This window comes from Carcharhinus amblyrhynchos, chromosome 3 (assembly GCF_965287045.1).
Source record: "Carcharhinus amblyrhynchos chromosome 3, sCarAmb.v2.hapA, whole genome shotgun sequence".
Classification (NCBI taxonomy): domain Eukaryota; kingdom Metazoa; phylum Chordata; class Chondrichthyes; order Carcharhiniformes; family Carcharhinidae; genus Carcharhinus; species Carcharhinus amblyrhynchos.
In genome coordinates, this window is record NC_137326.1 from 18,653,686 (window position 1) to 18,667,505 (window position 13,820).

Genomic DNA, 13,820 nt, shown 5'->3' on the forward strand with positions numbered 1-13,820 from the left:
AATTAGAACTAATTGACAAGAACATACTCTGTTTAAAGTTTATTAGAGGGGAGAGTGCATATTTAAGTTCTCCCATATACTGCAACATTTTTCTACCCAGGTGATTAAAAATGAATAAATCCTCTCATGATTAAACACTAATGTAGCTCCATTCAAAATTAATAATGGGCAGATGCCAAGCCATTTGATAAACTAATCCCAAAATAACATTCTCATTTAAAAAAAAATACACTTTCCTCATTACTTGATGGAAGAGATCGAATGTAAATTAAATACTGAAGTCCAAAATCTGAAGTAAATGCATTTCCAATAACAGTATATTTGTAGTTTTCCCTAGTTTTATTTTTCTACTTTTAAACAGTTGACTTGGGGGAATCTGAAATTATCGAGTATTGTTGGCCAATTTCGGCAACACTAATTCTACAACATATCAGATTTATTTAGAATTTGGGGAGCTCTTGATCTCATAATAAATATTCTTAAATGAAAGAAAGAAGTGCTACATTTGTAATTTCTTTTGTTCACAGAAAATGTGGATTGTAAATGCTCTGGAAGTAGATTTCAATTCTCAGCTTAAATTCCTGTTCCCCTTGCTTGTCCCATTAAGCTATCTCACCCAATAGTTGCTCCATCAGGTTCTTAAGTGACGGTTAAATTTTAAATAGTAGGTTGACATTACCTACTGTCCTGAATTAAAATGGCATCAATTGACCGATATTTTGATTATTGATTTCCAGTTCCTCCTTTGCTTTGCTGCAGCTCAAAGAACAGATTATTGAGATTATGTGCACCTTCTGAATTGTGCAAGGTATGAAATGCGTGTGGTAAACTACCTGCATATTAAGAGGGATGAGAAGATTGGTATCATTGGGCATTACTTTGAATCCAAATAGCAAGCATTCATTTCAACATGGTTAGTGGCAAAAGCTAGGAAAGAAAATCAAATCAGTTGCCATTTGAATGCCTTGTGCACTTCTGTCATCATGGAACACTAAAAAAAACTGATTAAAAGCTTTGAACCAGTAGCATTTTGAATTGAAGGAATTGCAGAGAATTTCCATTTTAATGTCACATTTAACAGCATCAGAACCTCAGTTTCACATATTGAAAATATGGCATCTCTTGACATTAAAGCATTTCCTCAAGACTGCACTGAATTGCTTGTCTAGATAGGGGTAAAGGCACATCTGCAGACTTTATGTAATTCTGGTGCAGAAATTCCAAGAAATTATGGCTCAAGTGAGCTATACAAATACATGCGCTACACAAAATTTTGCTGGAACTTTTGTGTTGTCCTCCTGGCAGTTACTATTGACTAGAAACTGAACTGGACTAGCCATCTAAATACTGTGACTAAAATAGCAGTTCAGACGCTAGTAACCCTATGGTGAATAACTCACCTTCTGCCTTTCACTAAACACCAAGGAAACCCAGATCCAACCGCTCGAAAACGCCACCTCCCATTGATTTAAGATCATTGTGGGCTGTCCGTACCTTAAGATCATTGTGGCACGTCCTCCTTATCTTAGGAGCCTCCTCCTGATGAAGGCAGATACGATGATAAAATTTTTCATTCCCTCCCATGTGTCAGCTCAGCCTTCAGGCAACTGAAGAAAAGAAAACTTGAGGACCAAGATCACAAACCTGAGACTAAGTTCAAGACTTACAGGACAACTGTGTTCCCTGTAAAGTGCACGTTTGTGCGGTCATGCAGTCTATGAAGAGCTGCACATCTTAATAAGACAGCCTTGCACATCCTTAATGATGGCAAGCCTCTCATCCTAAGTAATAAATGAAAAATAATTTTTCAGGCAAAGTCTAGGTGAAATTCTTCCCATAAGATTTACAACCTGAGACAAGATTCTTAGGATGGCAACGTTTCCCACTGTGCCACTCAAAGTTGGCAGGGAGTGCATTCCCAGTTTATCAGAGTGGAGAGCTGTTAACTGGCTGGAGATAGGATTTCCACCTCTCACGTATGAAAGTCCCACTTGTGGAACTGCCAGCCAAACAATGTACATGTTTGGAAAAAAATTTGAGGGATAACAGAGACCATTTATGGTCTTTATGCTTTGAAGGCTTGGACAACAGACAGCATGCACTTAAAGCAGTGGAGGTATATTCGTAACATCTCCAAACTTGCTGGTAAGAAAGGTAATCCAACATCAGTGTCCTCTCCCGAGCCAACTTGCCCAGCCTCAAGGCGCTAATCACTCAAAAGCAGCTCCGCTGGGTGAGGCATATTGTCCTGATACCAGAACCCCAGAACAACCACTCCACTTGAAACTCAATCACGGCAGGAGACTCCCAGGAGGAAAGTGCAACTAATTAGGATACCTTCAAAGCATTCCTGAAGAGATCAAACATACCAGCCAACTCATGAGAGACACTGACTTGTGTCCAACCAAAATGGAGAAGATTCATTTGGGAAGGCACCAAGCACATCAGGAGACTTCATCAGGAATGCTTAGAGGCAAAGTCAAGACATCAAAGGCACAAACAACCCAGCTACCTAACCCTCCAAGCACCACCTACCCAGCATGTGGCAGAGTTTGCAGATCATTCAATTGTCCTATCAATCATCTCAGTACCCACTGAACCAGAATGGAAGCAAGTCATCTATCCCAAGGAACTGTTTAAGAAGGAGGAGGAAGAAGTCTTTTTCAAAATAAATCTTCATTGATACAGTTCTTATAGTGTCTTGCAATATTAATATGAAGTGAAATGCAACAAACACTATGGGCTTGATTTTACCACCACACCTGGCGATCAGTGTGGCGAACAGGGACCAAAATGGTTTGTTATGTCCCCAGCCCTTTTTTAATGGTGTCAAACACATGAGATTGACTGGATTTCAAATCATTAGAGAGTTCAACACGCATGCTTCCCACTTCTCCAGCAAGACGTCATGCCGGTTCAAATCCCTACGGTCTGCAAACTTGGTGAGCTGGTCATGCTGGGGGCCTCAGAGGCCTTTAAAGCCCTGAGGTGGTCAGGCAATGCCCCTCAGTTAGTGCTCACCTGGCAGTGCCCACCAGACACCCTGACAGCGGACATCAGGTGTGCCGGGGCAGTGCCAGAAGCTGGAGCCTGGGTGGGGGTGTTGCTGAGTGGGCCATGCAGTGGGGCTGTGCAAGGAGAGCTATTCAGGGGGTTCATGCAAAGTTGGATCAGGAAAGGGGTACTGATGGGGGTGGGGTGGGGAGGCATGCCCGAGGTCAGCCAGGGATCCCATCGGGAAGACCCTGATTCCCTAATGCAGGCGACCTGTGTCTGGGTTGGAGGGGAAAAGGTGTCATAAATGAAAAGTGTTGGTCTGATGTTCGTGATCGGTGGGAGGGGGGTACACTGAGTTCGGGATGCCCTTGCAAGATGGCAGCCCAATGCTCTGAAGCCTATTTCGTAGGTGTGTGCAGGCTCCGTCACCCCTCATACCGACACAAAGCTCCCAATTCTCAAAATAAGTGTGTCAAAAGTTTGCGATGTGGAGCACGCCTGAGAGACTGACGTCTTATGTTCTTATGAATCAAGCCTGTTGGATCAAGCCTGTTTTCTCGCCATTATGACACTGTGGGCAGGATTTTCTGGCCACACCTGCCCCCAGACTGGAACTTTCCATCCGAGGTCACCAGACTGTTGAACGTCCACTGAATTTTCTGTCCTGCCTACTTCGGGTGGGATGGGAAAATTCCACCCAATGTGTCTGGTGGAACTGCCACAAATATTTCACTTAAACAATTATTAAAGTGTAACTTTTTTGTGCATTTCAAATCATTAATCTATGCATTGTGAATATGGTCGTTAGTGATCACAGTGACACCATGCTAGAATCCAAATAGTAAATCAGAAATAACATTGAATTATAGAACGTCTGAAAATTAAAAGCCTCTGGTTTTCCTGTTTTTTAAACCCCAGTACAAAGGGAGTAGTCACTGATTCTTCTGGTGAACTAATCAAGCAGTTTTTAAAAAAAAAGTTCTTGAGCCTTATCAGCTCTCTAACTGGAATTTGTACTTGTTTCTGTCTATCAGTTCAAATATCAAATAAATATTTTAAACCATTCCAAGCCTGAGTGGCATCACACTACAATGGATTTTACTTCAGTTGGTGTGGCATATCCTTTCTTTTCCAACACGTTGTGATACAGATTGGCCACTGGAGGACTGGAAAGTGGTCTTGCTTACGGCACTCGTTGCCAAAATCTTCATTGCAGTGAATGTCGAACTATTACGTGCTCAAGTCCTTGGAGTTTTACTTGAATCTATTATTTCTCTGACATGGAAGCAAGGCCACAGAAAGTATTGAATACAAGCTGAATTAACAGGCAGTGCTTTTACATTAATTGAATCATTTAACTTGCTTTCATTATTTCCTTGTACAGGGTACCAGAATTTGTCAGAGAAAAAAGGTTTGGCAATTGGTTGAAGGATGCACGTGATTGGGCCATTTCTCGCAACAGATACTGGGGAACTCCCATCCCATTATGGGTTAGTGAAGACTTTGAGGAGGTGAGTAATAAAGTGAACTACCAGAAACAGATATTGTGCATGAAGAGAAAGAGAAGTAATTTAGGCTCCCAGGTATCTTAAATAGCTGTCAGGTATTTTGCAAAAAAAAATGCATTAAAAGGACTTTGATTTTCAAATATAAATTTTCTGATGACCATATTAGTTTGACCAGACTCTGTGATTATGATGGCAGCTTGTATTAGTATTCAATCACAATAGAATGGAACAGCACACCAATTTGATTTCCATCTTCCCTTTTCACCACCTTTAGTTTCTGTTGTAAGCCATTTATGTGGCAGCAGGAACTGGAGAGGGAATAGTAAAGTCCTCATCGTTTAGCTTTCAGGTAACTGCTAACAGAGAATTATCAACGACTGAGTGGATTGATTTGCCTATCCTACTGGTAAAAAAAATATATTTGACCTAGCAGTACCAACACCAAGTATGAAAGTGGGAAAAAATTGCCTCAGAGTTCTTTCTTTGGCTCCTGCTGCAACCATGCAATCACTAAAATATTCAGACAAATTGATGTTATCCTATTGTAAGCTTATGTAACACCTTTACTGTTAGGACATTTGGGATTATCCTTGTGTTGGGTGATTTGGGGGTGGGATATCCAGGTGTTAAGAACATATTAATTAAGAACAGGAATAGGTCACTTGGCCGCTCGAACCTACTGTGCCATTCAATAAGATTAGAGTCGACCTGATTGTAATTTCTTGTCTAACCTGGTGACCTTTCACCCTTGTTTATCAAGAATCTATTTAGCTCTGATTAAAAATATTCAAAGACTTGCCTTACCTCCTTAAAGCATAATCTGTTACGAAGCTGAACTTTTTAACAAATAATTTACAAAACATTCTGGCATATTTTACTTTTGTAGTGTTAGTTAATCTGGAAGATTAAGTTTGAAGCTATTTCAGCAACTATTTTTTGATGACATAACTAAATGCATAAGGACATGGGAACAGGAGTAGGCTATTCAGCCTGTTGAACCTGTTTTGCCATTCCATTCAATCGTAGATGACCATCTATCTCAAAACTACTTTCTTGTGCTGTCTCCATATTTCTTGATGTCATCCCAGAGATTAATCTGTTTAACCTCCATTGCACTTCCTCGTTGTCAGGTATATCCCTCCTTAGATAACAACTAAAGCTGTACACAATACTCCAGGTGAGCACCAATGCTGTATACAACTTAGCAGGATATCTTTACTCCTGTACTTAGATCTCCTTGCGATGAAGGCCAAACATACCATTTGCCTTCCTAATTGCTTGCTACATCTGCACATTATCTTTTAGTGACTCATACAAGTCGACCTCAACAAGAAATCTCCTGCTTTTGCTTTTTCTACCTATGTGAATAACTTCACATTTGGGATTATCCTTGTGTTGGGTGATTTGGGGGTGGAATATCCAGGTGTTAAGAACATATCAATTCAGAACAGGAATAGGTCACTTGGCTCGAACCTGCTCTGTCATTCAATAAGATTAGAGTTGATCTGATTGTAATCTCTTGTCTAACCTGGTGACCTTTCACCCTTGTTTATCAAGAATCTATTTAGCTCTGCCTAAAAATATTCAAAGACTTGCTTCCAGCACCTCTTGAAGAAGAGAGCTCCAAAGACTCACTCGCTCTGAGAGAAAAACATTTCTCCTCATCTCTGTCTTAAGAGGAAACATCCTCTCCACATCTTGTATGTTTGAATCTTAACTCCACTGGATACAAGCCTATCTCTGTCCAACCTTTCCTCATTAGATAACCTGCCCAATCCAGGTATTAGTCTAGTAAACCTTCTCTGAACTGCTTCCGACAAGTTTATATCCTTTCTTAAATAAGGACTCTGATACTGTTATCAGCACTCCAGGTGTGGTCTCACTAATCCCCTGCATAATTGAAACAGAGCCTCCCTACTTTTATATTCCATTCCCCTCACCAAAAATGATAACATTCCTAATTATTGGCTTTCCTAATTATTTGCACACCTGCATACTAGCCTTTTGTGATTCATGCACCAGAACATGCAAATCCCTGAGTTCTGTATAAAGCTTTCCTGCCGCCTAAGTTGTTCTCAGTAAAGATGGTTCTCACATTTGCCTCCATAATACTCTGTCGATGTTGAAGCATTTTGGAAAATCCTGGGGATGTGAAACACACTGTATAAATGCATGTTCTTTATTCATCTGGTAGAAATTAGAGTAAATTTATAATTGGTAGATTTTGTAAAATTAAGATCATTTCTTTATTTATATTTTGTGGCTGCTACTTCAGTTTGTGCCGGTATTTCTGTAAATTTCAAATTGACTAAAAATCAGAACATTTAAAATATGTGCCCCATCAAGAAAATAACAGCCATAATTGCAGTTTTTAAGATCATATTACAAATGCTTCAAAAATTAATGAACCAATTTAATGCAACATTCACAATATTCACATTTTGACACACTAACATTATTGTGAAATTAATAATCATTAAAATCATGAAACCAGAAAATCCAATACAATTCTGTCTTTTGCATAAATAGTCATTCTGTATGCTTTTCAAATCCTGCTTTACATCATTAACAACTTGTATCCTTTTCTTATACTTTTTCACAAGTGCACAATATTTCCACTAATCATCCCTGTTGATGTTCTAACTATAATCAACTTTGCAATATGATGAAACTGTAGGCATGCTTCTGCATCCTTTTATCTGTGGTGCTGTAGTTAAAGACGATATGTTGTACCACCTCAGCATTACCAAAATTATATAATTATCTTTTCACTTCCATATTTGTCTTGCCTTGCACAATAGTACACATCTGATTTGCTAATTTTTCTTGTCTTATTTTACCTTCTGTTTAAAGCTGTTGAGATCTCTGTCTCACTTTGTACACGATGTCACTGTAAAATTGCGCTGATTGAATGCGATATTCCAAAATTCTGTTCAGATTAATAAGGTTTAACTATATGAGAACATTTAAACATCTTCAGTTAGTTTCCATTCATTATACATGACCAAGTTCTTTTACAACTTGTTTTGTACTCCAAATTATGACATTTGGCCTCATCTAATGCTAGATATTGAAAGTAATACTTTCACATAACTGATCCAAAACATTTTAAATGTTCTGATTTTTAGTCGATTTGAAATTTTGTCCGAAATTACATGTGATTAGCTTTTGTACCCTAATAAGAATATAATTTGCATTTTGATCATGACTTTGGAATGCCTATACTTTTCCAAATAGACTTTTTTCTTTAATGCTGATTTCCTTAAATTTCCCAAGGCTGCAAATTATGAATTGAAATCTAGAAAAGGGAACTAAGTACTACAGTCTGAATTGGAACTCAGCCTAGAGTGATGTGATGGAATTCTTTCGGTGATTGTGGGGTGATTAAAAACCATAAATGTAATCTTGAGCTGCCTTCAGTTAGAAGCCTACAACTGGAAGCTGTCTCCTGTCTTCCCCAAAGTGGAACTTGTAAAGAGGTTGCTCTGTTGTCACAATAATGCAACTTAGTTGATGAAACTGTCTCTCGGTGAACTTGGTTGCTTTTCCTCATTTTCCCTTATCCCTCTGTCTGCATCCAGAAAAGCAAATATCTCAGTATTACCCAGTCAAGTGGTGAAATCATTTAAGTCACATATTTAATTTGTGCTTCATACCTAAACATTCTTTCTAACTTGCTGAAGAGAATTTTCCTTTGGATATTAAAATTACAGCGTTTTACCTTAAAATTAATTAGTCACTATTCAATATCCTTAAGCTTCGTAGTGCAAATGTTTGCTGATGGAAGAGTGGAGCAAAATCATGCTGTTGAGGCAGATTCTATTCCTGAGCTGTGCAAGTTTCTGGTACTTGGTGGTACTGTTCACAATTGATTATCCAGCCTGGGTTCATTGTTGGGAAGAGCAGGAGTGGAACTGTCACTGGGGACTGAAATTCTTGCACCGTACCGTAGTTGTAAGCTGTATAACTTTATCCAATTTCTTGTACTATGCTGGTCTATATTTGGTCTTTGAACATTGGCTTTTGCAAACATGCTGTTGAGTTCCCTACTTGAGTCAAAGGATGGCTTGTATCCACAATAATAAGAGAGAGAAAATCAACTGATGTTCATTCTTTATTGGATTGATTTGCATACTCCAATACCTAATAATAGTTTCTCAGGCAATTGAAAACAAATTCCTGAAACATATTTTGCTGCATGAACACTAATATGAACCTACGAATTAAGAGCAGGAGTAGACCATTTGGCTGCTCAAGACAGGTCTGCCATTTGATTATACCAAGACTAATTTCATTGTGGCCTCATCTCTGCTTTCCTGCCTACCCCCAATATTTTTTGACTCCCTTGTTAGTTAATAATCTAACTTGTCCTTAAAAATATTCAATGATGCTGCCTCTACCACTCTCTGGGGAAGAGAGTTCACAGACTAATGTTCTTCTGAGAGAGAAAATTTCTCCACATCTCCATCTTAAATCATTATTTTTAAATTGTGACCCCTGGTTCTAGCCTCTCCCACAAGGGGAAATATCCTTAGCATCCACTTTGTCAAGTGCCCTTGGGATTTTAAGTTCAAATAAGATCACTTCTCATTCATCTAAAGTCCAGCGGATACATGCCCAACCCATCCAACCTTTCCTTAGAAGATACACCCCGCTCCCCTCCAATACCTGGAATCAGTCGCGTAAACCTTCTTTGAACTGCTTTAAGTGCAGTTATGTCCTTTCTTAAATCAGAAAACTAAAACTGTACACCAATTCCCTGCACAATAAATATCCCTACTGTGTATCCCATTCCCCTTGTAATAAAAAACAAAATTCCATTTGCCATATTGTATTTTTATATATTTTGTATTATATTGGTGTATCTTATAAATTGAATTGTCCGCCAGCGGAGTTTCCCAGCTTTTCCCGTTTGTGTATGGTAAATACTTAAAACTAATTATTTCATTCAAATTATGTCTACCGGTTATTGTCAGGATGATGGATTGCTTCTATGTATGGGAATGATGTATCAAGAAAAATATTATTCTGTTGACAGGTGGTATGTGTGGGATCCGTGGCAGAATTGGAAGAGCTGAGTGGAATCAAAATTGAAGACCTTCATCGAGAAAGGTGAGTCAGATTTGTTTTTGAATGTGAATGTTATGGATATTCTGAAATTTTCATAGAGTGGACCTTTTTTTGTCATTGTCTGTTATAATACAATTATTAGCTCGAAACAAAAATCTATTGAAGTCAACTTTGGTTAGCAGGTATGCTGTGTTGTAATGGGACTAGCTCCACCCGTTGGCTGATAAGGTTCGGTATAACCTTGGTTCAGTCAACAGGTTGTGAGTTGAAGGCCCACACACTGGGTGGGATTTTCCAATCACGCTCGCCCCAAGACTGGAAAATACTACCCGAGATCAATGGACTTTTGCATGGTTTGCCCCCACCTGCCTTGATTCCTGTAGCGGGGCGGGACAGGAAAATCCTACCCTTAATATTAGTCACGATTCAGGTGATGGGCTCAAGTCATACTCAGAGACTTGAACTCAAAAATCTAGGCTGACACCCCAGAGGGAATGCAGCTTTGTTGGAAATGCCATCTTTTGGAAGAAGTGTTAATTTGATTATTGGAAGTGAAATATTCCTTTATTATTTTGATCAAGAGCAGGAGAGTATTCCCTGGTGCCCTGGCCAATATTTATCCCTCAATTAACATCACAAATACAGATTATTTGGTCAATATCACATTGCTGTTTGTGCTACCTTGCTTTGTGCAAATTGGCTACCACATTTCCCTGCGTTATAATAAAGATTTAACTTCAAAGTACCTCATGAGCTGTAAAGCGCATTGAGTGTTGAAGATGAAAAGGACTATTTAAATGCAAATTGGTTCTATCTCAATTCACAAATTGGCTGTACCTTATCCAATGAGTTAGTGTTCCCGCTATTGGTTTTGGCTCACTTCCAGCACTTGATTAGACCTCAATTAAAGCTGTTTCCTTCATGGATCAAGCATTCAGGAAACTGAAACTCACGCTCATATATGTGCTGTAAATGGGATAGCCAATGGCAACAATCTATATAGCACTTAACATAGTTAACACTAAGGAATTAACAATTGTTCACAAATGATTGCATCAATCTACTGGATATCAGATGGGATGTCCATCATATTTGCCTTTCTTCTTTAAAGACAAAAGTACTACACTATTTGATGATCATGTATTGACTAATGGTAATAGATTTACCAGAATAAAACACAGAAACAGTTAGATCTAGCAAAATACTAAGAGTATAAAGATCGAATTGGTCAAATTGGAGTTTAAAATGTTCTCTCACAGTTTGAGCAACAGGACTTGGAGAAATAATCTTTCATTAGTGTTGGGATGCAATGATTCACACAGGTAATGAATGATAACTTCCAGTTGATCCACAGGAGTTCAGACCTGCCATTTGAAACTGAAAAGTCAATCCTTGATGACTGACTTGATTTGTTTCATGTTATGGCTAGAAAATTTTGTGAAATGTCAACGTTTAAGTACCTCAAGTTTCAGCAAACTAGATTTGTCAAATCTAGAATTTGCAAAGTTTATTTTTGACTAATTGAAACTTCAGTCCCACCAGGGCAGCTGGAATGTAAATGCTGAACATTGAAATTGAACATTGTGTCAAAGTAATGTGGGCCTATTCTATGCAATTGAATACACTTAAAGAATAAGATACACTGAATCATTTTGAGGAACTTTTTTGTACATGCAGTGTTGTGATTGATTTATCTGAGACAGGTCCTGCATGCCACAAAGCAATTTCTCCCATTACAATATCTGGAAACCAGAATAAAGCACATTTTGAAAGAAACCACAGCTGTAAGATTACCTGCTCCAGAAAATAAGCAATGCCACTCCAATCTGGAATACAAGTTTTCTTTTCAAATGTAATGCAAGGAATGTCAACAATGTAATTGACAACAAAACTCAGCAGTAATTGTATTTATTGTATATTTCTTAATAGGATGATTATATCAAAAGAAATAGGATTTGGAATAGACCATTTGACCCATTGAACCTGCTCCACCAATAAGATCGTGGCTGACTGTGAGCTTAACCCTACTTTCCTGCCTGTATCCTATAACTCTTAACTACTTCATTTTCCTCTCAAAATATATCACCCTGCATTTTTTAACTTTAAATTTTGTCTTAATTTAAATACCCAGTTTCCTATTTGTGTCCACCTGAAGTCTCACAACAAATCCCCCACAGTTGTCCATACTCTATTTTTACATAGGCAGTTACTACTAGACATCTGAATGTAGGAAATCATATCGGCAATATATTAACAAGGAGGAAAGTATGGCTTTAAAAGGGGGCTAAATTACACCAGTGCACCCGGGCTTATACAACCCCAGCCTAGACTTTCATTTCTCATGTGCAATGCTATGGGAGAAGGTCTAGTACACAAACAGATGCTAAAGTTGTGGCCACCAGACATTTAGATAATATCTTGCTCATATTATGATTAAGTATTTGTGTATGTTAAACCATCATGAAATAACATACCTTCCTCGTGCGTGTTCAATATTTTCTCTAGTTGAAAATGGAAGCGGTAAAAGCACGCAAAATACAATTTCATTATTAAGTTGTAGACTAAAAACCTTAAAGCAACATACTGTGGATGTTGGAAATCTGAAATAAAAACAGGACATGCAAGAAAAACTCAGCAGATGTGGCAGCATCTAGTGAGAAAGAAGCAGTGTTAACGTTGTGAATCTGTATGACCCCTCTTCAGAGCCAAAGAAAGAGAGGAATGGGGTATGTTGTAGTGTCTGAGAAGGGGTGGAGCAAAATAGATGGCTAGAGATAGGTGAGAGCAAGGGAGATTGGACCAGGATATTTTGGGCAGTGCTAAGAACTAAAGAAGGTGCTAATAATGGCATAAAGAATGTGTTAATAGCAGAACCGAGGTCGGTGCTGTGTGAAAACAAAACTTGTGAACAGATGGCCTTGTGGGGGAGGGAGTGGTGTGTTAGGTCAAAAGATTTGAATTTAAAAGGGGGGTCAAGATGGAAGAGAGAGTAACCAGTCTGAAGTTGTCGAACTCAGTGTTGAATTCAGAAGGCTTAAAATGCCTTATCAGAAGATGACGTGCTAGACCTCCAGCTTGCATTGGGCTTCACAGAAACATTGCAGCAGGCCATGACAAGGGCAACATTTGGGCAGTATAAGTAGATCTAAATGTTCCTCTGCAAGGGAGCATGAAAAAGCATTGAAAATTCAGTTTTGATCCCTGTGGGAAAACATTGACGTGAACATTGAATAAGGTTAGCAGGAGAATTTTCTGTGCTGCTATCTTCTTTTAAATAAGCAACGGAAAGTTCACTGTTCATACATAAAGAATGGCTACTTGGGCAAAGATAATAAAGGTCTGTTGGCATTTGTAGAACTGCATCTTTTCACATTCCTGTATCTTCAGAAATAGGGGGAAATTATTTCTATAAGAAAACCTTATTGACTTCAAGGATATCCTAAAATGGTTTGCAGACAATGAAGCACTTTCAAAGTACAGTCACTGTTGTCATGTAAAATGTATGATAATATGATCATTAATGTGCTTCTTGCAAAGTGGAATACATTATTGATTGTTACTTGCCTTTTCCTTCCTTCTGATTGATGCATTGGTCATTTTTTTTTCTGTTCCAGTGTGGACCACATCACTATCCCATCACACTGTGGAAAAGGCGTACTGAGACGAGTTTCTGAGGTCTTTGACTGCTGGTTTGAAAGTGGAAGCATGCCATATGCTCAGGTTCACTATCCCTTTGAAAACAAAAGAGAATTTGAAGACAGCTTCCCAGCAGACTTCATTGCTGAGGGAATTGACCAAACAAGAGGATGGTAAAAGAAGTCATTTCTGCTGTGGCAATGTTATAATTTCTTAAACTTGTTATGGTATTCATAGTGTTTGACAGATGAACATAGGTATAGCAATGGATTGAAACGGATGATTTACTGAAGTTGTTTTCTCAGATTTAAGATTTAATGCCTTACAGAATCATTCTTAAAAGAAAATCAAATTTTTTTTTCTTCCTGAGAATAGGTTCTGCATAACACATTTCCAGGTCAAGTAAAGCTTAGTTAAGTTCCTCCTATACTGTCACAACATTATGTCTTCACCCAACCAAGTCTTACACCACCATTTTTTATTGTGCCTATGTGGATATTTTGAATTTTCCCTTCAGTTACCTTCCAAATGAGATTTTACAAACAATGTGAAACTTTGGTTTGCTTAATGTGAACTTAGTCCCACTGGCAAATAAATGGAGGCTGAGAC

At 38.4% G+C, this 13,820-nt stretch overlaps 1 protein-coding gene across 1 annotated transcript in view; it reads left to right on the top strand.

Annotated features, from left to right (window-relative positions):
* iars1 (isoleucyl-tRNA synthetase 1) overlaps nucleotides 1-13,820 on the top strand; it is a 180,270-nt gene that overhangs the window by 81,776 nt on the left and 84,674 nt on the right. Inside the window, exons 14-16 of the mRNA XM_080181800.1 lie at nucleotides 4,382-4,508; nucleotides 9,544-9,617; nucleotides 13,190-13,384. Coding sequence (XP_080037926.1) covers nucleotides 4,382-4,508; nucleotides 9,544-9,617; nucleotides 13,190-13,384 — 396 coding nt within the window. The remainder of the gene's footprint in view (nucleotides 1-4,381; nucleotides 4,509-9,543; nucleotides 9,618-13,189; nucleotides 13,385-13,820) is intronic.